This window comes from Salmo salar, chromosome ssa09, assembly GCF_905237065.1.
Source record: "Salmo salar chromosome ssa09, Ssal_v3.1, whole genome shotgun sequence".
In the NCBI taxonomy this organism is placed as follows: Eukaryota; Metazoa; Chordata; class Actinopteri; order Salmoniformes; family Salmonidae; genus Salmo; species Salmo salar.
The window spans coordinates 121,541,230-121,564,202 of NC_059450.1; the positions used below are offsets into that span (position 1 = coordinate 121,541,230).

General features: G+C 44.9%; 2 protein-coding genes across 4 annotated transcripts in view; one reads left to right on the forward strand and one right to left on the reverse strand.

The window, feature by feature from the left end:
• Positions 1-15,605, forward strand: part of LOC106612632 (proprotein convertase subtilisin/kexin type 7) — a 28,563-nt gene extending 12,958 nt beyond the window's left edge. The window contains exons 6-16 of one of the 2 annotated variants that reach the window (XM_014213975.2): positions 14-68; positions 1,810-1,948; positions 2,027-2,127; positions 5,134-5,301; positions 9,069-9,173; positions 9,360-9,462; positions 11,752-11,908; positions 12,116-12,216; positions 12,347-12,440; positions 12,604-12,721; positions 12,829-15,605. In XM_014213975.2, coding sequence (XP_014069450.1) covers positions 14-68; positions 1,810-1,948; positions 2,027-2,127; positions 5,134-5,301; positions 9,069-9,173; positions 9,360-9,462; positions 11,752-11,908; positions 12,116-12,216; positions 12,347-12,440; positions 12,604-12,721; positions 12,829-12,972 — 1,285 coding nt within the window. In that variant the 3' untranslated portion in view covers positions 12,973-15,605. The remainder of the gene's footprint in view (positions 1-13; positions 69-1,809; positions 1,949-2,026; positions 2,128-5,133; positions 5,302-9,068; positions 9,174-9,359; positions 9,463-11,751; positions 11,909-12,115; positions 12,217-12,346; positions 12,441-12,603; positions 12,722-12,828) is intronic. The other variant, XM_014213977.2, reaches the window with a different exon arrangement.
• Positions 15,606-16,424: 819 nt separating this feature from the next.
• Positions 16,425-22,367, reverse strand: LOC106612633 (transgelin). Of its 2 annotated transcripts, XM_014213978.2 has the most exons (6): positions 22,065-22,323; positions 19,188-19,225; positions 17,900-18,094; positions 17,428-17,599; positions 17,158-17,260; positions 16,425-17,037 (listed from the first exon to the last, which is right to left on the reverse strand). In XM_014213978.2, exons 2-6 carry the CDS (start codon positions 19,197-19,199, stop codon positions 16,899-16,901), a joined length of 621 nt encoding a protein of 206 aa, XP_014069453.1. In that variant the 5' UTR covers positions 19,200-19,225; positions 22,065-22,323; the 3' UTR covers positions 16,425-16,898. The 2 variants fall into 2 exon arrangements, with proteins under 2 accessions (XP_014069453.1, XP_014069454.1); XM_014213979.2 differs by lacking the exon at positions 19,188-19,225 and having other exon boundaries at positions 22,065-22,367.
• Between the last annotated feature and the right edge of the window lie 606 nt (positions 22,368-22,973).

Below are 22,973 nucleotides of genomic sequence, written 5' to 3' on the forward strand. Positions count from 1 at the left end.
CTTTCCTCCTCAGTTGGGGTCCTGACGATGATGGCCGCACTGTCGATGGACCACACCCCTTGGGCAAGGTTAGAGTGGATACAACATACGTTACTGCACACAACCATTTCTAACACGTTTTGCCAGTCCTAGGCTGCATTCCAAACACTTAAGATACACCCTCAGCCCTCAAATGAAGTGGACACTTCTGATGACGTATCACGACGTCTGACGAGTGTACACTTGCAGAGGGAGGGAGGAATGATTTTTAAATGGACCACCCTTGCCCAGAAATTTGTCACTCGTTCATCCCGCAATGATTGTTTTTTTTCATCCACCGGTAGCTTGTGGGTGCTTTATATGCGCTACAGTCAATTATGATTGCATGTCTACTTATAGTAACTATATAATTATTAATATACATTTACTGCATGATAGCTAGCAAATTAATGGCCTAACTAACGTTAGGCTGCCTAGCTGGAACTTCTGAAGAAGGAAAATGTTTTATTTCTACAATTTCCAAAAGATAACCAAACAAAAACATTACTTTTGCGAGATGTGTTTGTGCCGTCATGTGCATTAGTAGCACAATTTCTAACTTATTTACATTCGTTTTTACTTACACTTCTCCATATTGATGTTGAGGTTTTAAGTCTTAGTGGATGTACAATCATCGCGAATTGAATTATGGGGCGTTTCAGGCCCCGATGTGAACATAATTGTACACTCGCAAACTCGATCAAAAACGAGGGCTGGGGGGCTTCCTTTGCGAACTTCCCTTGTTTTGCTAATCGTTTGGACAAGATGGTGACGGCGAGGGTAAGTGGAGGAGGGTGTGTCTTTGATGAGTTTGAAACGCAGCCCTGGTCTCCTTATAGAAATGCATTGTGAGAATGCATTTCTGCACCACTCTTCGGTACCAGCAGAGGGCAGTATACTGTTGCTCTCTACAGGGCACGGTTTGTGTGAGTGTCTTATGAGACCAAAAAAAAGAGAGAGCACATCCCTTACACATGTACATACACATATACACATACACACTCTGACTCGAGACATGAGTGTCTGGCTTTTTCTGGTCATGTTCGTTTCCTAGGTGTGCCTCACTCCCTGAATGGCTTTGGCAGGCACTGTGGAAATGAATCAGGACCACCAAATCCCCTCAGCCAGTCCTCATGGTCTAATAGAAATTCATGCTAGCTGCGGCTTCCAGCTTTTCACAAACCTAAGAATGGCGGTATACACAGGATAGTATTATAATGACATACACTGAGTATACCAAACGTTAGAAACACCTTCCATCGACCCTACAAGGTGTCAAGTGTTCAACAGGGATGCTGGCCCATGTTCACTCCAATGCTTCCCACAGTTGTGTCAAGTTGGCTGGATGTCTTTTGGATGGTGGACCATTCTTGATACACATGGGAATTTGTTGAGCATGAAAAACCCAGCAGTGTTGCAGTTCTTGACTCAAACCGGTGCGCCTACTACCATACCCTGTTCAAAGGCACTTAAATATTTTGTCTTTCCCATTCACCCTTGAATGGCACACATACACAATCCATGTCTTACAGCTTAAAAATCCTTCTTTAACCCATCTCCTCCCCTTCATCTACACTCATTTGAAGTGGATTTAACAAGTGACATCAATAAGGGATCATAGCTTTCACCTGGTCACTCTATGTCATGGAAATGTTTTCTATACTTAATATTCAATATTCAGGTATGACTAGGCTTGTGAATGCTGCTATGTACTCTGGTTGGCTGTATTAGTCTGCAGGAAGTTACTAGGCGTGACTAACTGAAGCAAATGTTTCCTTGTTTGGCCTGTAGGCGGCACTGCAGCACGGTGTGATTGCTGGCAGACGGGGATTCGGCAGTATCTTTGTCGTCGCCAGTGGCAACGGGGGCCAGTACGAGGACAACTGCAACTACGATGGCTATGCTAACTCAATCTACACTGTTACCATTGGTCAGTGAATAGGAGCAATGTTATCTGTCTCTGTGTCTCTGTGTTGAGTGTTTCTAACCGTGTGTGTGTCTCTTGTAGGAGCCGTAAATGAGGAAGGGAAGATGCCCTTCTATGCTGAGGAGTGTGCCTCCATGCTGGCTGTCACCTTCAGCAGTGGGGGCAGAACGCTGCGTAGTATTGTGAGTCTGTACTGCTAGTAAACACACACACACACACACACACACACACACACACACACACCATTTCGAGGGAGTTTTCACACATAGTTCTGAGCTATAGTTTGAATCCGAGTTCTATGATTTTCTACATTGAATTTTCTTTATCCATTTGGTCCGTTTGGGTTCACATTGCCAAATGTCAAACAAACTAAAATGCGAAACTACCACGTGTTCATGCAAGTCCTTTGTTTATCGGGGAAAAATGCTCGCATTAAATCCATCTATGATTATCAAGAAGCATAACTTGTGTGTACCAAACTTCATATTGCTTTCGCTTTGGTCTTCCAACAACATGCAGGAGTAAACAGCGCTATAGCCACTCTAACTATGACGTGAATAGGCAATTTTCCATAGCCTATATCCCAGCCCCCCTCTCCCCTAACATGCATCGGATGTGCTCATAAATGCACTGCTAGTTACAGAATGTCTCAGCGATACCAAGTTATGGTACTGCGTGCATTTCATCAAATGCTCGCAATCAAACAGACAATAATACTGCACACCTCTGGTGCTTTTCCTGTGTTTGGTCCAGACTGCATTCTCACCTGCAGTGAACTGCACCACGGTACCAGTGGAATCCCCCTTACAAAGCCTTGTTGTGCCTAGGCCCTTAAGACGTAGATTGAGAAAGTTGGACAGTCGGATGATGACAGATGATATTGTACTGTGCAAATCAGACATCTTTGAGTGAGGTATAGAGGACACATTAATGGCTAGTGAGTTAAAGGAAAACCACCCCAAAAATATATTTTGGTGTTTGTTTCATTAGTCCATTGTTGATATAGTCCCAGAATGTTTTGCATGTCCGCAATCAAGTTTTCAAGATGCGTAATTTCCAAAATATAGAAATACAGCCGGTATGATGCATTTTGCGTCATATGATGGTGTGTTTTGAGCGAGGGCAAAAGGAGATGGGTTTTAGGAAGCTAGAGAGGAGAGCTGTAAGGTAAAGCTCTCTGTTTGCTGCTGTTTGTTGCCATCTCCTGGGTGACATGGTTTGGCGGGGTGATGTAAGCCCTGGGCCAAAACCCTCAACCGGCATCCGGGACTTCCTGAAAAGCCAAATACACCAGGCCAAGTGGTTTTAGGGCTAGGCTCTAGCTCTTCTACCCTGTCACACAAGTGCTCTGCACATACTGTTTCTATCCCACATGGCACTCTATTCCCAATATGGAGCACTGCTTTTGATCAATAGTGCACTATACACGGAACAGGGTGGCATTTGGGATACCGCCACTGTATCCACCCACCAGCCCAACCACTTCTAACTGCCATGTGCTATGCTGCAGTGCCACCACTGCTATGCACCATTTCCCTCATTACATTCCCAACACACGGGTCCCATTTGATGTTGAGCAGTGCTGAAGTCTGAGCTCTCTCCTCCGCTCTGTGCTTTCATGGCTTTGACAGCTGCTTTAAATGAGAGCAGGCATTCTAGTTGACATATGTCTGTGGATTCTTCCTCCGTCCCTTTCCCTCCACAGCAGAGAGCCTATAGTGTTCCTGTCAGACTGTTTCTCCTCTCTGTGTCCGACCAGGCCTGTCGTCACCTAGGATCAAACACCCCCTAGCTGTGTGTCTGTGACCAACACTCCAGAGAGGTCCCTTACTCCTCTAGGAGACGAGCTGTTTAGACAGCACTGTCTGCATGGTCTGGATCTGTACTGCATGGCTGCGTCACAAATGGCTCCCCATTTCCTTTTATAGTGCATTATATATTTAATATTATTTAACCATTATTTTGACAGAGAGTCGACGCTGAGTCCTGTATAGCACCACAATACACATCAAACTACACATTCATACACACACATTAAAATACAGATTATCATGCACAACAATACACGAAAAGCAAAACCCAATCATAAAAAAAAGACTTTTTTCAGTACAAAGGTCCCTAACAACTGTCTGAAATGCCCTAGAGGCACCAATTCCTCAAATTTTGAAAGTGTATTGTAGATCATTCCACATGTAAGGTGCAAAACAAAAAGCTAAAAGCAGATCTACCCAACACAGTGGAGCTGGAAGGGATCTCCAGAGTTTGCCATCCCTGAGCACCAGGTCCGGTAGCCCGTACATCTATAGGTTCACAATGAGGTAAGGTATGGCACAAGTTTATGCAAGAGGGCTTTATAGACAAAAAAGAGCGCAATGCATCGATCTACGAGACTTCAAAGAGGGCCAGGCTACTTTCTGAAACAAAATGCAATGATGTGTACGGAACCCATCGCCCGTAATAAAGCACAAGGCGCTATGATAAACAGCGTCCGATGGCTTCAATACAGTGGTAGCTGCATTCATATATAAACCTATATAGGGAATAGGGTGTCATTTGGGACCATATTTGAATGCTGCACACTTCAGTATATACCATTGTCATGCATATTATGCTCATAAGCTACTACATATGCAACAATGCACGCTATACTCTAACCCAAAACTCTACACGCATCACAGTGCTTGTACGTTAGTCTCTCTTTGTTTACGTCAAATATTGAACCCATGACTATCCAGGCTATTTTCCACTGAAGTCCTATAGGCAATAGGCTGTCAACTGGGACGCAACCATAGTAATTTCTCTCCATTGAGAAGGGCTGTGGGATCTATGCAGGTCTGACATGCCTGAGCATGTCAGAGATCATGTTTACCAGTAAATCCATCATCAGTATCCCTTTTCTCTCTGTCCCTGTATTCCTATCAATCTCTCTCCCTCTTTCACCACTTCATGTCTGTTTTAGCACTTCTCTCTACTTTTTCTCATCGTTCAGCCCCTCCATCTCCAACTCTCCATATTTTCTGGCTTTTCCCTCTTCCTCCCTAGTCGTCGCATAGCTCCTTACCACTGACTGTTTGTAATAGCGTGTGAGATTCGTATACGTGTTTATGACTCTTCTCTCTCTCTCTCTGTGTGTGTGTGTGTGTGTGTGTGTGTGTGTGTGTGTGTACTGTGTACTGTGTACTGTGTAGGTGACGTCAGACTGGTCACTACAGCAGGGCACGGGCTGTACTGACGGGCACACGGGCACCTCGGCGGCGGCACCCCTGGCGGCTGGCATGGTGGCTCTGATGCTGCAGGTCCGGCCCTGTCTCACCTGGAGAGACGTGCAGCACATCATCACCTACACAGCCACACAGGTACAATATACATAACAACAGAGTGACGTCATCACCTACACAGCCACAAAGGTACAATGTACAGTACCAGTCAAAAGTTTGGACACATCTATTCATTCAAGGGTTTTTCTTTATTTTGACTATTTTCTATATTGTAAAATAACAGTGAAGACATCAAAACACATATGGAATCATGTAGTAACCAAAAAAGTCTCAATCAAATGATATTTTATATTTGATGACAGCTTTGCACACTCTTGGCATTCTCTCAACCAGCTTCACCTGGAATGCTTTTCCAACAGTCTTGCAGGAGTTCCCAGATATGCTGAGCACTTGTTGGCTGCTTTTCCTTCACTCTGCGGTCCAACATCCCAAATCATCTCAATTGGGTTGAGGTCGGGTGATTGTGGAGGCCAGATCATCTGATGCAGCACTCCATCACTCTCCTTCTTGGTCAAATAGCTCTTACACAGCCTGGACGTGTGTTGGGTCATTGTCCTGTTGAAAAACAAATGATTGTCCCACTTAGCACAAACCATATGGGATGGCTTATCGCTGTAGAATGCTGTCTGTGGTAGCCATGATGGTTAATTGTGCCTTGAATTCTAAATAAATTACTGACAGTGTCACCAGCAAAGCACACCCACACCATCTCCATGTTTCACGGTGGGAACCACACATGCGGAGATCATTCGTTCACCTACTCTGCATCTCACAAAGACACAGCAGTTTGAACCAAAAATCTGAAATTTGGGGTCATCAGACCAAAGGACAGATTTCCACCGGTCTAATGTCCATTGCTCGTGTTTCTTGGCCCAAGCATGTCTCTTCTTCTTATTGGTGTCCTTTAGTAGTGGTTTCTTTGCAACAATTCAACCATGAAGGCCTGCTTCACACCGTCTCCTCTGAACAGTTGATGTTGAGATGTGTCTGTTACTTGAACTCTGTGAAGCATTTATTGGGCTGCAATTTCTGAGGCTGGTAACTCTAATCAACTTATCCTTTGCAGCAGATGTTACAATGGGTCTTCCTTTCCTGTGTCGGTCCTCATGAGAGCCAGTTTTATCATAGCGCTTGATGGTTTTTGCGACTGCACTTGAAGAAAGTTCGTGAAATGTTCCAAATTGACTGACATTCATGTATTGAGGTAATGATGGACTGTTATTTCTCTTTGCTTATTTGAGCTGTTCTTGCCATAATATGGACTTGGTCTTTTACCAAATAGGGCTATCTTCTGTATACCACCCCTACCTTGTCACAACACAACTGATTGGCTCAAACGCATTAAGAAGGAAAGAAATTCCACAAATTAACAAGGTAGACCTGTTAATTAAAAGGCATTACAAGTGACTGCCTCATGAAGCTGGTTGAGAGAATGTCTAGAGTGTGCAAAGCTGTCATCAAGGCAAAGGGTGGCTTGATATTTGAAGAATCTGAAATATAACTTTTTTAAATTTGTTTAACAATATTTCGGTTACTACTTGATTCCATATGTGTTATTTCATAGTTTTTATGTCATCACTATTAGTTTTACTATTTTCTATATTGTAGAATAAAGAAAAACCCTGGAATGAGTAGGTGTGTCCACACTTTTGACTGGTACTGTCACTACAAAGTGACATCGTCACCTACGTGCCCTCTGAAGCACACTTCAGACATACAGGGAAGTCCAAAGGTATTGGGACAGTGACACATCTTTTGTTGTTTTGGCGCTGTATTCCAGCACTTTGGATTTGAAATGATACAATGACTGTGTTAAAGTGCTTTAATTTGAGGGTATTTTCATCCAAATCAGGTGAACCATTTAGAAATTGCTGCACTTTTCCTACATAGACCCTCCATTTTATAGGGACAAATTCATTTACACTGAGTGTATAAAACATTAAGAACATTTCTTTCCATGACAGACTGACCAGGTGAAAGCTATGATCCCTTATTGATATCACCTGTTAAGTCCACTTCAATCAGTGTCGATTAAGGGAAGGAGACTGGTTAAATAAGGATTTTTAAGCCTTGAGACTATTGACATTTACGTCATTTAGCAGACGCACTTATTCAGAGCGACTTACAAATTGGTGCATTCACCTTATGATATCCAGTGGAACAACCACTTTACAATAGTACATCTATATCTTTTTGGGGGGGGAGGGGGGGGTTAGAAGGATTACTATATCCTATCCCAGGTATTCCTTAAAGAGGTGGGGTTTCAGGTGTCTCCGGAAGGTGGTGATTGACTCCGCTGTCCTGGCGTCGTGAGGGAGCTTGTTCCACCATTGGAGTGCCAGAGCAGCGAACAGTTTTGACTGGGCTGAGCGGGAACTGTGCTTCCTCAGAGGTAGGGAGGCGAGCAGGCCAGAGGTGGATGAACGCAGTGCCCTTCTTTGGGTGTAGGGACTGATCAGAGCCTGAAGGTACGGAGGTGCTGTTCCCCTCACAGCTCCGTAGGCAAGCACCATGGTCTTGTAGCAGATGCGAGCTTCACCTGGAAGCCAGTGGAGTGTGCGGAGGAGCGGGGTGACGTGAGAGAACTTGGGAAGGTTGAACACCAGACGGGCTGCGGCGTTCTGGATGAGTTGTAGGGGTTTGATGGCACAGGCAGGGAGCCCCGCCAACAGCGAGTTGCAGTAATCCAGACGGGAGATGACGAGTGCCTGGATTAGGACCTGCGCCGCTTCCTGTGTGAGGCAGGGTCGTACTCTGCGAATGTTGTAGAGCATGAACCTACAGGTTCGGGTCACCGCCTTGATGTTAGCGGAGAACGACAGGGTGTTGTCCAGGGTCATGAGACATGGATTGTGTATGTGTGCCGTTCAGAGGGTGAATGGGCAAGACAAAAGATTTAAGTGCCTTTGAATGGGGTATGGTGGTAGGTGCCAGGCGCACCAGTTTGTGTCAAGAACTGCAACTCTGCTGGGTTTTTCATACCCAACAGTTTCCTGTGTGTCTCAAGAATGGTCAACCACCCAAAGGACATCCATCCAACTTCACGCAACTGTGGAGTCAACATGGGCCGGCATCCCTGTGGAACGCTTTTGACACCTTGTAGAGTCCATGCTCCGACGAATTGAGGCTGTTCTCAGGGAATAGGGGGGGTGCAACTCAATATTAGGAAGGTGTTCCTAATAGTTGGTATACTCAGTGTATATGTTTATTAAAGTAGTCAAAAGTTTAGTATTTGGTCCCATATTCATAGCACGTAATGAAGCTTGTGACTCTACAACCTTGTTGGATGTATTTTCAGTTCATTCTGGTTGTGTTTCAGATTATGTTGTGCCCAATAGAAATGAATGGTAAAAAATATATTGTGTCATTTTGGAGTCACTTTTATTGTAAATAAGAATACTTCTACATTAATATGGATACTACCATGATTACGGATAATCCTGAATGAATCGTGGATAGTGACGAGTGCGAAAGCCACAGAGGCACAAATATCATAACCCCAAGACATGCCAACCTCTCACCATTACAATAACGGGAGGTTAGCAATTTTGGGGGGGTATGATATTTGTCCCGATACTTTTGGTCCTCTAAAATGGTCCTCTATGTACCAAAAAGTGCTGTAATTTCTAAACGGTTCACCCGATATGGATGAAAAGACCCTACAGTTAAAACAAACAGTCTGCACTTTAACCTCATAGTGCTGGAGTACAAAGAGAAAGAAAAAAACTGTAATTGTCCCAATACTTTTGGACCTCACTGTATGACTCACCTTGTTGTACTGTATCATTAATCATTGCTACGCAGGCACATACAGTTCCTAATTGAGAGTGTGTGTGTTTCTGTAGTATGATGTGCAAGGGGACTGGAAAATCAATGGAGCGGGCTTCCACCACAGTCACCAGCACGGCTTCGGCCTGCTCAACGCCTGGCGGCTGGTCAACGCTGCCAAGGTACCACTCCACCTCACTCACTTCCTGATGTCTCAGCAGCACACTAATGTCAAGCTTAACCAACTACACTTCTGAGACAGTATTGGTCTGGATTTTCTTTCAGCCAAGTCAATATTATGCTCATTTAAAAAAAGACTGAAGGTATACATGTGGAAAGTGTGTTTTTTTTGTGTGTTTATTAATCAGGTGTGGGAGATGGTGCCATTCCTAGTGTCCTATCAGAGCCCAGTGCTGAAGGAGGAGGCTCTTGTCCCAGCCTATCCGGAGCAACTCAACCTAACCTGGAACGGTTGGTAGAGTTTGTGTGTGTATGTGAGAGAGAGAGAGTGATCAACCAAGCGAGTCTCGTAATATGCAAGTCTGAGTATTTGCTGTTTCTCTTCTCTCTGTCAGTGCTCTCCAGAGAGACCCTCCCAACATGCAATCAGCAGTCTGCCCTTATTAGGCAATGTTCTTCAGAGTCTCTGTCACTGGGCACACTGACTAAACTATGGAGGAGAGAACACCCCTTCCCTCTCTTTCTCTGTATTTCTCTCTCTTCCCTTTCTGACACACACAGTGACATCACAGCAGAGATATCTGTATTCCTTCCTCCTCCCTCCCTCTCTCTTCTTCCCTCTTTTCTAGCCTCCCTGTGGCCTCCTGGCCCAGCGTATGCAGCCTGTGTGTTGCCTGTTCTGAGGTCAGGAGCAGAGCCAGAAGCGGTGTGTTTCACTGCTGCAGCTGTGTGTGTGTGTGTGTGTGTGTGTGTGTGTGTGTGTGTGTGTGTGTGTGTGTGTGTGTGTGTGTGTGTGTGTGTGTGTGTGTGTGTGTGTGTGTCCAGTCTCACGTGACTAGGGTTTCTAAGGACAAAGCAGAGGAAGAGTTGCTGACAAAGGCTAAATGTTTTAGTCCAAGTGAAACATCTGTTTTGAATTAATGAAATTCGAGATGCAAATCGACTTTGTATTTATAAATGGAAATTCTGTTTCCATTCATTGAAAAGTAAGCTAGTTTTGGTTATTCCCAAAGATACATGAAGCAGGTTGTTATGTTAAACTACTCTATCGCTAGGCAATTTGTTGTCCTTGTTGCTATGTGTTTTGGCCGGTCCGTTAGCTTAAGGTTCAGTGGTTAGTATGAGCACTCGTTCCTTCCCATGTGAAAACGAAAGACTGGAGTTACAAACGTTAGATTCCCGAAAGATAGGGGCGTGTTGTTACTGAAAAGAAAAACAGTTGTTAAAAGTACAAAAAGTTCAAAATGTCTGAGATGTTTGCGCTAAATGTCAGGAGAGGAATGTATGGGGTGCATGCCAGGCCAGCGTTGATTAAAACCTCTGCCATTTCAAACTGTGTCCCCCAAATGGCACTCCTTTCTTATCGTGCGATACTGGGCTCATAGCGCTCTGATCAAAAGTAATGCAAATATGTATGGTAACATGTGCCTTTTGGGATGCAGCCAAAATCACTGGCTTATATCTTCCCGTGTATCAGAGAGGGAGAGAATAATACAGTACCAACAAAGCATAGCCAGAGCCTTTGGCGTGATATTTACGATCCATTTACTGCCATTGTGTTGATTTTTAGCTTTGAGACGATGTATGATATTGGTGAAAAAGCTTATTTCAGAGCTGGAGCATTTGGGTTGCAACAAGTTTGTGCTTGATTTAATTTAAAACGTGTATGAAAAGACAGTAACACACTCTTAAGACCCACCAGTCGTGATTATGTGGACGAAGAGTGAGATTCTCATGACAGGTCACTGTCTGTGTGGGAGGGTCTCTGAGGAACTCTTACCAGTCCAGTCCTGTACGCTTGGAAGAAGATGGCTGGAATCCATGAAGTTCTCTTCCCCCTCCCAACATCCTGCTCTACCCCTATACACTCTACCCCTCTCTCTGCCCCCCTTCACCGCCAGTCTCTCTCCCTCCACACCTTTGTATATCCCTCCCTCTTCATCTCCTTCCTTGGCCCCGGGAAGTGTTTTTCCCTACATGGTAGTGGAGCATTAAGGCCCATTAGCAAACGGGGGCTGAGGAAATGCCAATGAATTACAGTACGCTGCTGCTGCAGGTCAGGAATCCAGAGAGAAAGGGAGGAGGGTGACTCCACTGTGAGGGACTACAAGTCTGTTTGCTCTTTGTGCGTATTCTAGGACTGAGACATACTGTATTCCTCTGGGGTGGGTGGGTGGATGTTTTACTATACTTGTGAGTACCAGAAGTCCTCACAATAATTAGCTGTAGAATATCAGGCAAGAGAGCCATTGCACAGTGGATGGTATAGTGAAACTGTTGAAGGCTTTGGGTGGGGAACAAGATTAAACAGAGGCGAAAACAAGATTGCAGATGTCTGGGGAGTGTCTGGGGCAGATGCGTATACAAAATACAGTTTCACACTAAATGGGGTGTCCTTACATGGCCTTCAATTAAGATTGAACCTATGGGCTACCAGAGTAAAGGTCAATCACGCATGTCCACATCAGACCCTTCACTGTTATACTTTTCATTGGCTTATCTGCTCCCCCCCTCACTCTGCCATTCCTATAGAAGGACATATAGTAATGTATTAGGGTCTCTGTGCTCCACTCACCCCAGTAACTGCAGCTGACCTCAGGCAGTCCGGGATGCAGACCTTGGAGCACGTGTCTGTCACCTTGACGCTGGTCCATACTCGCCGCGGCAGCGTGGAGATCGTGCTGCTCTGCCCCAGTGGAATGACCTCACTCATCGGGGCGCGCCGTGCTCTGGATACGTGAGTTTGCGCACGCACGCACACACACAAATCAAATCAAAGTTTATTGGTCACAATTCTTGTTTCTAGCTACAACAGTGCAGTAATAACAGATGTACACACACAGATATGTACATGCTTGTTTTAGTTTTACTCTTAAACTTTGCATAACATATAACAGCCATTGTTTTAGCATCCTTGCCTCTGTCCTGTTGCGTGTTACTCCAGGGATACCTCGGGTTACTCAGACTGGACGTTCTCCACTGTGCGCTGCTGGGGAGAGGGAGCTGAAGGCCAGTACAGGCTGCAAGTCTCTGACCACAGTAAGGGTCAGTCTCTGTCTGTCATTCGCTTGCCACTGAACACTACAAGACCATATCTACACTATGAGCTCTCTCCTGCTCATTCATCCCTCTCTGTCCTTCTCTCTTTGTCCTTTTGTCTCTTTCTTTCTTTTAGAAGAGCCTGCGTTGCCCCTGGGCTCTCTGAAGCACTGGAAGCTCACTCTGTACGGCTCCTCTCTGTCCTTCGAAGAGGTCAAGAAGAGACAGAGGTCAGGAGACACACACCACTGTTAAAACAGCAGCCTGGGTTATTTAAATACAACATATTTACTTTGTTTCTGGATCCTGTATTTTTAAAGGGAAGGGATGTTTTGTCATTGGCGATCCCTTAGTGGATGTGAGCATTGATTGGTTTTGTGTTTTGATTGACAGTGTGGTGGAGGAGGCTATGGGGGGGCAGTATCTGGACAGCAGTTTCTCCCTGCCCTGTCCTGCAGGCATGGACATCCCCCCTGAAACAGTCAGCCCGTTCACATCCAGCAGCCTCAAGGTATGTTACACACACACACACACACACACACACACACACACACACACACACAATATATGCCTCATTTTGTAACTTCCTCTCCCATCACCATGTCTCTCTTTGTGTAGTCTCTGCTACTGCTGGGCTGCTTCGCTCTCTTCTGGTCCCTGTACTACACCCTGGAGGTGACCCTGGCCAACCTGGACTTTAGAGGGCTGTGTTGGTGGGACAGGGGGACGCGGGGCTCCCACAGGGGGCTGGAGATGCTCTGAGCTGGAGAAAACGGTGTCTGTTGGACTCATCACTGGAGACGCTGCCACATAACACTGGAGAAAACCTCTGTCCTCTTCCCCCTTCGACCTCCCACCCACCTCTCATCAGTCGAGGCCTGCTGTGACCCCAGTGGGGCAAACTGAACTGGACTGGAGACTGAACTAGGTGGGCTGGAACTGTGATCTCACTGGCCCACCCATCGCTCCCCAAGCCTGTGGCCTTTTATCAGCGTTGCAGAGCCCCAAGCCTGTGGCCTTTTATCAGCGTTGCAGAGCCCCAAGCCTGTGGCCTTTTATCAGCGTTGCAGAGCCCCAAGCCTGTGGCCTTTTATCAGCGTTGCAGAGCCCCAAGCCTGTGGCCTTTTATCAGCGTTGCAGAGCCCCAAGCCTGTGGCCTTTTATCAGTGTTGCAGCGCCCCAAGCCTGTGGCCTTTTATCAGCGTTGCAGAGCCCCAAGCCTGTGGCCTTTTATCAGCGTTGCAGAGCCCCAAGCCTGTGGCCTTTTATCAGCGTTGCAGAGCCCCAAGCCTGTGGCCTTTTTATCAGCGTTGCAGAGCCCCAAGCCTGTGGCCTTTTATCAGCGTTGCAGAGCCCCAAGCCTGTGGCCTTTTATCAGCGTTGCAGAGCCCCAAGCCTGTGGCCTTTTATCAGCGTTGCAGAGCCCCAAGCCTGTGGCCTTTTATCAGCGTTGCAGAGCCCCAAGCCTGTGGCCTTTTATCAGCGTTGCAGCGCCCCAAGCCTGTGGCCTTTTATCAGCGTTGCAGAGCCCCAAGCCTGTGGCCTTTTATCAGCGTTGCAGCGCCCCAAGCCTGTGGCCTTTTATCAGCGTTGCAGAGCCCCAAGCCTGTGGCCTTTTATCAGCGTTGCAGCGCCCCAAGCCTGTGGCCTTTTATCAGCGTTGCAGCGCCCCAAGCCTGTGGCCTTTTATCAGCGTTGCAGAGCCCCAAGCGTATGTGAGTAAGTGTACTGCGGAGGATCAACCTAAACCCTCTGGATCTCTCAGGACCCTCCGGTCTCACCTAGCAGTGCTATAGAGGTGGTAGTTTGGCCTGGTCTTTGGGTTGAAGTATGTATCACTAGTTTGATTCAGTCCCTTACCTGGGTCTTTTAGTGTGGGATTAGACGGCATGCTGGACAACCAGCCAGAGCAGCACTCCTGGGGTCGTTTCCTGGACAATGACTATCCTGGACTAAAAAGAAAGATCAATTCCGAATATCCGTTGGAAATGCTTTTTAGCCCAGGATTAGGTTATAGTCTGGGTCCGTAAACTTCAAGGGCCGGTTAAATCAGTCTTCCAAAGCCTATTAGGTGTGCACCATGGGAAGGCATTACAATGCTGTGTGTGAATGCGTTTTTAAAATGTAAATGGTGTGACGGTTTTGAGGATGTGTGACGGTGTGTGAGTGGAGTGCTCTTGAGATTATGGCTGCTTTTGAAGTTATTTATTTTATTAAAATGTTTGCATTGTAATTTCAGAAAATGTCTAATACACTGTGTACAAAACATGAAACACCTTCCTAATATTGAGTTGCCCTCAGAACAGTCTCGATTTGTCAGGGCATGGACTCTACAAGGTGTCAAGCGTTCCACAGGGATAATGTTCCATGTTGACTCCAATGATTCCCACAATTGTCAATTTGACTGGATGACCTTTGGATGGTAGACCAAGTTGGTTTTGGTCCACCAGCCTCAAACAACTGTTTGAACAGTGCTTGTTTTCTCGCAAACTGAAATTGAGCGAAGAGTGTAGAATTTTTGCAACCAGGAAATGTATAATTTCCACAAGATAACACAGCCACGATGTCAGAACAGCTTTCCTATTTTGACAACAGATTATGTTCCGGTGGCAATCAGTAGGCAAATATCACAGCCAATCCCAACACTATCATTCCACTATTAGTGCCAGATATATTATGGACATTTTCTGAAATTACAATGCAAAAATTCAAAGAAATACTGTGTGTAGCAGCTTTAAAGCTACAATATGTAACTTTTTGGGCGACCGGACCAAATTCATATAGAAATGTGAACTCTTTCATTCCTGTTGAAAGCAAGTCTAAGAAGCGGTAGATTTGTTCTATGTGTGCTACTTCTATGCTTCCCGTACTGAAGTTTTGTTTTTGCTTATTTTACTTTCGGTTTAGTACACTAACTTCAAACAGCTGAATATACAATCTTTTTGGTTATGGAAGATATATTTCACAGCGGTTTAGATGGTACAGTGGTTCTCTACACTATGACTGATTGTTTTGTCACAAACTGAAATTACGGCAACTATTCTCATTTTAGCAACCAGGAAACGATGGAGCGATTTCTGTGCATTTTTTAAGTGAATTATTTTGTAAACAGACCTCCCGTTTGGAGTGTTATTTTGTGCAGACTATATACATTTTTCCAGTACTTGAACTTGATTTGGGATCTGAGTGCAGGATTGAATGTTTTATTTTTTTAATCAACTGTAAAATATATACACGTGTGTGTGTGTGTTGTACATCTATATATCAGAGTTTGATCATTTTTATGAACTGAAACATATTAAAGATTTTATTTTTATTTACTGAACTGGAAGCCTGTGTTTTGCTGTGCAAGTCACCGCTTGACTGAGTAAAATGAATAAAGATTGTTGATGGAGTTTCAGGCTGGATCAATCCCATAATTTCCCTTCATCAAACTATGGGAATTTAGCACGAAAAAAGTTTCAATATCATTCTTGAGTCCCACTATTGCTGGCGTGTTTTGGACTTCTAACCCTTGTTTAAACTGTGTGTCTGTGTTAGTCTGTGTGTTTTTAACGGGGGCAGAGCCAGAGCGGTGTTTGAGAGAAGGGCGCATCACAAAAATGGTTATTCTCACAAAAACGTGTGAGAAGTCAGAACGGTTTGAGCTACAAGGTATTATGACCATCTGTAAAAAGCTGACATGAGTCATGAGAAGGTATGCGCTTCTTCTACATAGATCATAGGAAATCCCAGGACTGTCTATAATACTGTAATCAGCTCACATAGTTGCTGTCGAAAACTCAACTCCATACAGTTGTCACTGACTAATTGGATATTCATTTCCCACTGAACAAACAATTGCTGAACTTACAGGATTCTTCTAAAAAATAATCCAGTTTTTGCTTAGTAGACCTTATTTGTGTATTGACATTTGTCAATAAACCTCATGAATGCCACTGTTTATGTCATTGTTTTTTCTACTTGTAGCCCTGGTTGTCCTGAAAAGACACGGGTTAAACACTTCAATGTGAGGCTAAATAGGAGGGCAGAGCAAGCAGATGAATAAAAGTAGTGAATTTCTGCTTTTTCACTGTGGGAGGCCTAGGACAAATGGAGTTAATAAGACTGTACAAAAAATATGTGGCTGTTGGAGGTCATAGCAGTTGGCAGGGATTGGTACATACAGTATAGCACTGTTAACTTAAAACTCAACCATAACACTGGAGACGCAATGAACTTCAACCTCATTTCCTTCCTTTTATTTGGCATTTTTCAAACGATCTCTCAAGCAATCTCTCAATGTTTCTACATTTGGATAGAATGTCCTTGTACTAAGAAGGCGTAGTTTGGTCGGGTCAGTGCCTTCTCTATGATTCAGAAATCAGTCTCATGTAAGCATGAGAATTGCATTTGACGATGAGTGATTGACAGCTGTATATGCATGTTGCCCGTTTCACCTTAAGACTCACATTTCACATATGGTATTTGCAGTGTAGATTTGGGTTGTAATATTGGGCAGGTCATAGTGTTGTGTGATACTAGTGAGACTGTTCCTACTACACTTGGATAAAGTTGATTTGAGGCATTAAGACTTCATCTATGGGGCCTGTCGTAGCTGCAGTGAGAGGGCGAAGGGGGGAGGAGGGCAGTGCAGGGTGTGGTGGAGAAGGGAGGGGAAAGGACAAGGGTCAGTGGTTTGGTTGTTATTATTGGATCTGTCGGGTGGCCCCGTACGACATGCCAGTCTGGCTCGCCCCTTTGTTGGAGCCCATCTGCAGGCCAATCACACCCTTCCCCGCCTTCAACTGGTCGTCTGTGAACTCCCTCCGGTTCTCCTGGGCTTTCCTGCAAGGGTACATGGACAATGAACTCAAAAACACACACTGGCACAGCACAGTACACAACCCAGCTCTAAACAGCCCCAGCAATGCAACACCATCACTCTTCACATTCTTCTAAACTCACTTGAAGAACCAGTTGGGGTCGCCGCGGTAACTGCCGTCATCCTTGGTGACAGCCACGCTGCCGAGGGACATCAGTGTCCTCTGGACTGCAGCCAAATCCTTCCCTGTCACCACAAAATCACAGCAGGGTCTTTAAGTCCCCACACCGTAGCTACAGTACACCACACCGTTGTATGTTCCCCACACCACATCCGCTGTTATCTGTGGCATATGTAATGCCCTGTGTTGTCATTGTTGTGATTGTTTGATGAGATGGACATGCTTTGCGAACCTTCCCAGAGGTCCACGGTCTGGAACATGTCGGTCTTGATGACGCCGAAGCTCTCGGCAGCAGTCAGGAACTGTGAGATCTGCTCCATCTGTTTGAAGGCCATGCTTGAGCTGGCTATCTTCTTGATCGGCTTGTTGTCCTTATGCAGACTGTTAATGAGCTCACTCAGAACCTGGGGAATAGGAATATAAAGCCAAGAGTAAGAGTATGTTGGCAGAAAATAACCATCTGTACTGTCATATACTCTTGTGGGGTCCCCCAAGGTTCGATACTTGGCACATTGTTGTTTTTAAATGTACAGGTATATGATCATAATCTGATTTCCAAGGGGTTTGTTACTCCATTCTCTTTGCTGATGACACAAATCTTTGGACTGAATAAAGGTGGTTCAAATAAATGGCTAATATGAATTCTGAATACCGTTAAGTTGAATTGTATGTTTCATTCTGAGAGGCATTGGGTTGGTACTCACACATCCGTCCTTAAGCCAGTCCTGGAAGCCCAGTTTGCCAGATTCGGGCTTCCCAACTCCAGATCCACACTGGGCCACAATCCACTGCACCAAAAGCTCCTCCACCTCAGCGTCGTACTTCTTGTCAATCTTGTCCTGCACCACCCGGCTCATGCCATAAGATGGACCTTTGTTGGCCATGCCTACCTGGGGACCCTTTCCCACCGAGAGGGAGAGACAGAGTGGAGTAGAACAGATATTAAATAGAGGAAATATTGATGTGAGTGAAGGGAGTTGCGCTGTGATAGGGTTCCCCCAACTAGTGGATTTTATTTGTCCCCCCAAGTTTTCAGAGATTTTTTTTAATTACTTTATTGTTGGACATAAAATACTAAAAACACCAGCCAAGTGATTTGAATTTAGAAGATTTGTTTCAAAGTATTCCCACGCATAATATAGAGATATACAGTATGTAATTGTAAACAAATGTAAGCAAGGTTTGAAATGATTGTTTTAGTCAAATATTATACCCATTTGGGCTTCTTGCGGTCAATTTGCAGTTTACTAATTATTTGTAATTATGTTCCGGTTCCCCGACCATCCGCTGAAGAAAAAATCCTCCTGCGGCAGAATCAGTTGATGATCCCTGTTCTATGATGTCTGAGATCACCTTGATCTGGTATTAGACGTGAAAGTATTCCCTAGTTCAGATGACATTGTCACATTGACTATGTCTAATGTATGAGTTTCCATGTCAGTTCTGCCTGAGGTGAGTATGTACCCTCATTTGCATGTCACTTGTGCTATGATCTGCTACCATAACTAATACAAAGGGACTCCTTTTTCCATTGGCCTTAAGCTGAAACAGATATTACCTTAGTTGCAAGTCAAGCCATTTCCAACAGCTTTGTGGATAAATAGGCAGATTTGCATGCGGACACATGCACACATGAAGACATTGGACAAATGGCAGATTCACTCACAAATACGCCTGCGAACACTTACACACACACACACACATATAGATGTCATGCATTTATAAAGGCGTGTAATTGAGCCGCTCCCTCACAAAGACAATTGTCTCCGAATGCACACCAGTTCAGCCATCTGCATTAATTACAGAACTAAATATCAGGAGCCAAAGTGCTGTACAATGGGAGCCCTAGAATCAGCAGAATCTCTCTCTCTTTTTGTATCTCTGCCTCTCTCTCTTAAACACACTAGGCGTCACCAACACCATTGCTTGCAAAACTGTTGCTTTTGGGCCAAGCTGCCAAGTGCAAAGCCCATATCAGTGCACTCTTGTCACCTTGTTTGCCATCTTGATGTCAGGATACCACGACGTGCCTGGGGGTTAAAGGTCAAATGTTAAACGTTACCACCTGGAATTCACCTTCATCCTGATTGGACGTCATGTGGGGTCCTTCCCCAGATTGCTGTTGGATGGGGTAGCCGGTGGCAACAGTAATGTAAGATCTGGTCACTTCCTCTATGTCTCATAAGGAGACAGTTCCCTTATCTACACAAAAGAGTTCCATAATGGTTCTTCAGCTGTCCTCATAGGAAAACCCTTTTTGGTTCCAGGAAGAACCTTTTTGGGTTCCATGTAGAACTCTCTGTGGAAAGCGTTATACATTGAACCCAAAAGTGTACTACTTGGAACCACAAGGTTTTTAACCTGCAACCAGAAAGGGTTTTTCAAAGGGATCTCCTATAGTTACAGCCGAAGAACCCCTTTAGATTCTAGATAGCACCTTTTTTTCTAAGTGTGTATTTTCACAGTTGGAGATGATGCCCGAAACAGATCTCTCTCTCCACCCAACTACTCACACTCCACCACAAGGTCAGCGTGGACCCTTCTATGCCTAGTATTTGAACGATATGCTCAAAAAATACACGTTATGCGCCTCCACTTCCTCATTCCCATACTGACTCATCAGTTTAAGTCAGACAACACTTAAGAGAAAATGTATCGATCAGCTGCCATTAACCTAGTTTTCTGAGCCAGCAGTCATGTGTTGAACATTGGCATTAAGAGCATGTATCTGTGTCACCACATTGCTTTTGATTGGGAGCCATCAACACACAGCCCTGGACTGTCTGGCACTGGGTCCAGGCACACATTACTGCTGCACCACCATCCAAAGAAGTAGACCAAGGCACAGTCCTTCTAGACACTATTTCCCAACAATCCAGTCACATGATTATGAAGCCTTGACAGGAGGTTTTTTAGGGGTTCAAGCTGCTCCGTTGTTTCATGGTACCTTAACCATGAACTCATAACCATAAAGACAATAAAAGTGCCTGATATTCCCCACATCCTCCTGCTCAGTCAGACCACGATAAGCTCCCAACCTCACCGTAACACACACTCAGTCAAACCCTCGCACTGTGCGTCATTATAGAAACATTACAGAGGAATGTGAGGAAGGTCAGGCTGCTAGCCATGTCATTACTTCTCCCTCCAGTTGGTCTAGACCTATGCTTCATGAACAAGCATTTTGACCATCAGAGGTAAGACTGCTGTTCCTCCAATGTGGAAAGGCCCTTTCTTCTGTGTGCCACTGCCAGTACAGGTCACTGCCCTCCACAGAGGGGATATGGATGGTCTGAGAGGTCGGTTCACATGGGACGGGACCCTGGTTCCGTTATGGTATGTATGTGTGCTTAGGAACCTACTGTACTGTTGGGTTTGGCATCAGGCCCTGTCTCTGACATCTCCAGAACAGTATGTCAGGCTGGCCTGTGGGTTGGCCTTAGTCTGGGTTGTCTCTCTCTCTCTCTGTGTGTGTGTGTGTGTGTGTGTGTGTGTGTGTGTGTGTGTGTGTGTGTGTGTGTGTGTGTGTGTGTGTGTGTGTGTGTGTGTGTGTGTGTGTGTGTGTGTTAATTACGTAGCTATGTTTCTATTTTGACCTGATTTTAGTGAGTTCTACATTTGGTAGGACATGTAGATTATGTGTTTGGAGTATTGTCGTTCAGTCTCTGAACTACATGTTGCTTCTCAACTACTGGTACTACAGTATGAAACAGTGTCCACTTATCCTAATGAAAATATGACATCACCATCCGTCGCTCCTCTCATGTCTGTTTTACTTTCTGTGTTTCTGTCTCGCCATGGTAACACAGCTGGCTGTCTCGCCTTGAAGCACAGTTTGAAAGCTGTGGTCTGTGAACTGTGGCTAAAGCCATGACGTAATGCCAGCGGCGCCTCAGTGCCACTGAAACGGAGCTCAAGATAATCTTATCTCCTACTGCTGCTGGTCAGCTAGCCTCTGGGACTTTACTCCTGCTACTGCTAGGCCTACTGTACTGTAGATAACTCCACAGCTACTGAAGCTGCTGCTGTAGTTCTCCAGTGTTATCTCTGTCTCTCACAAAAACACTTCTGTCCACTCCCAGCAAACATTAGGCTGAGAAACCGTATTGATTAATCGCATATGATCAATGAAAGCTGCTGTGTTTCTGTGTTACTTGTTTGCATCTTTGTCTGTGTGTGTGCGTGTCTTTCTTCTTTGGAAAGTGTGTCTGCCGTGAACTTTTGTTGGCTATTGAATTTCTAGCCAAAGCCCATGTATGGCAGTCAGTCATTTGCAAGTGAAAACTGAGCTATGCAATTGTGTCTGTTACAAGAGGAGCTGCTGTGCTGCCTATCCCAGGTCTCTCCCTAGGACCAAACTGGTCAAACTGTTTCTCTATTACCTTTACATCTTTGTGACTGATTCGGATGGTTATTCTCCAGTAGAAACACCCCATCTCATATCATAACTACATATCCCATCCCTCTCAGAACTACATATCCCATCCCTCTCAGAAGGTATGCTCTAGCACCCGGTACCCCATTGACCAAGACATCAACCCACATAGATTATTAGTTTTACTATGTGTGTCTATTCACACACACCGTCACACACAGTCACACACAGTCACACACAGGATGGAGTATGAGACACACAGACATACAGGATGGAGGATTAGAGAAACAATGAAAACATGGTTAGAGAACACAGTGCTCTGACAATGTTACTTTTCTCAAAATCGATGACATAGCTGACAGACAGCCATATGCGCCTTCTGGCTCTGTACACTCAGGATAAGGCTTCCATCGTAGGGCTGACAGACAGCCGTCTCACCAAGGTGTTCTTCTGACTGGAACCCAAAAGCAGCGACAGTAAAGAGACATACTCACTGTGTTAAAGTATGTAGCGAAGAGTCTTTCCTCTGTACAGGCGCTGGGTCAGGAGGTGTGTGTGTCCGTGTGTGTGTGACTGACTGTTTGTATACTTCTAGCTCCAGCAAAGTCCTCCCTCGGAAAAGTGCTGGCTTAAAAGGACCAGACAAGCTGAAATGACTTCACTTCTCTTAAACCTCGTATACACCTTGTGCTAACATGTGAGTTTCATGATCTCATCAATATGATCCATCCACTATCTGATCAAGGTTTGTTGTGTCTACACAATGTATTAAAATGTGTCTGCCATCTGTCCACTGCGTCCTCATTGTGACCAGATTAACTGGTGCCTCCCTGTATGCAAATTATTTGACAGATATTCTTTCAAAATTCTTTGTATGTATTTACGGAATCCATATTTACGGAAGCCATAAGTCAAAGGTGCTACCTGTCAATTATTTTAAAGGACGTTATAAGGATTATTTAAATGATTTGGCCATCCAGATCTGTTTACACATGATTGATATCCAGACACAATGCGTGTCTGACTACCTCCAGAGGTGGTCAGGAAGATCTGATCCTAACTAGATCACAATGTGTCTTTTATTCTACACGTATCTAAAAATCGGGCACAATCAGAATGTGGACAAGATCAGAACTCAGGGCGCATGTTAGCACCATTTATAAACAGGGCTTTAGCTAAGAAGGAGAGAGGAAGAGAGAGAGTAAAAAGGAAACCAGCGCCTTAAAAGGGCATGGGCTTTCTGTCTGCTCTCCTTCCATCCCTCCCTCCTTTCGTCTATTACTTTCCGTCTCTCCTCCCCTTTTTCTTGTTTTTTCTCTTTTTTGTTGTCCGTTAAAAAAGTGCATCCTTATTTGGGAAGGCCTGTTCAGTAGAAGGGAGCTCTGCCAGGAGGCTCTGGATTG

Coding starts and splice junctions, on each gene's coding strand:
- LOC106612633 (XM_014213978.2), bottom strand. Junction 17,600..17,899: donor ACTGGCTTAAGGACGGATGT/GTGAGTACCAAC, acceptor CCTATTCCCCAG/GTTCTGAGTGAGCTCATTAA. Junction 17,038..17,157: donor GACCCCAACTGGTTCTTCAA/GTGAGTTTAGAA, acceptor GTACCCTTGCAG/GAAAGCCCAGGAGAACCGGA.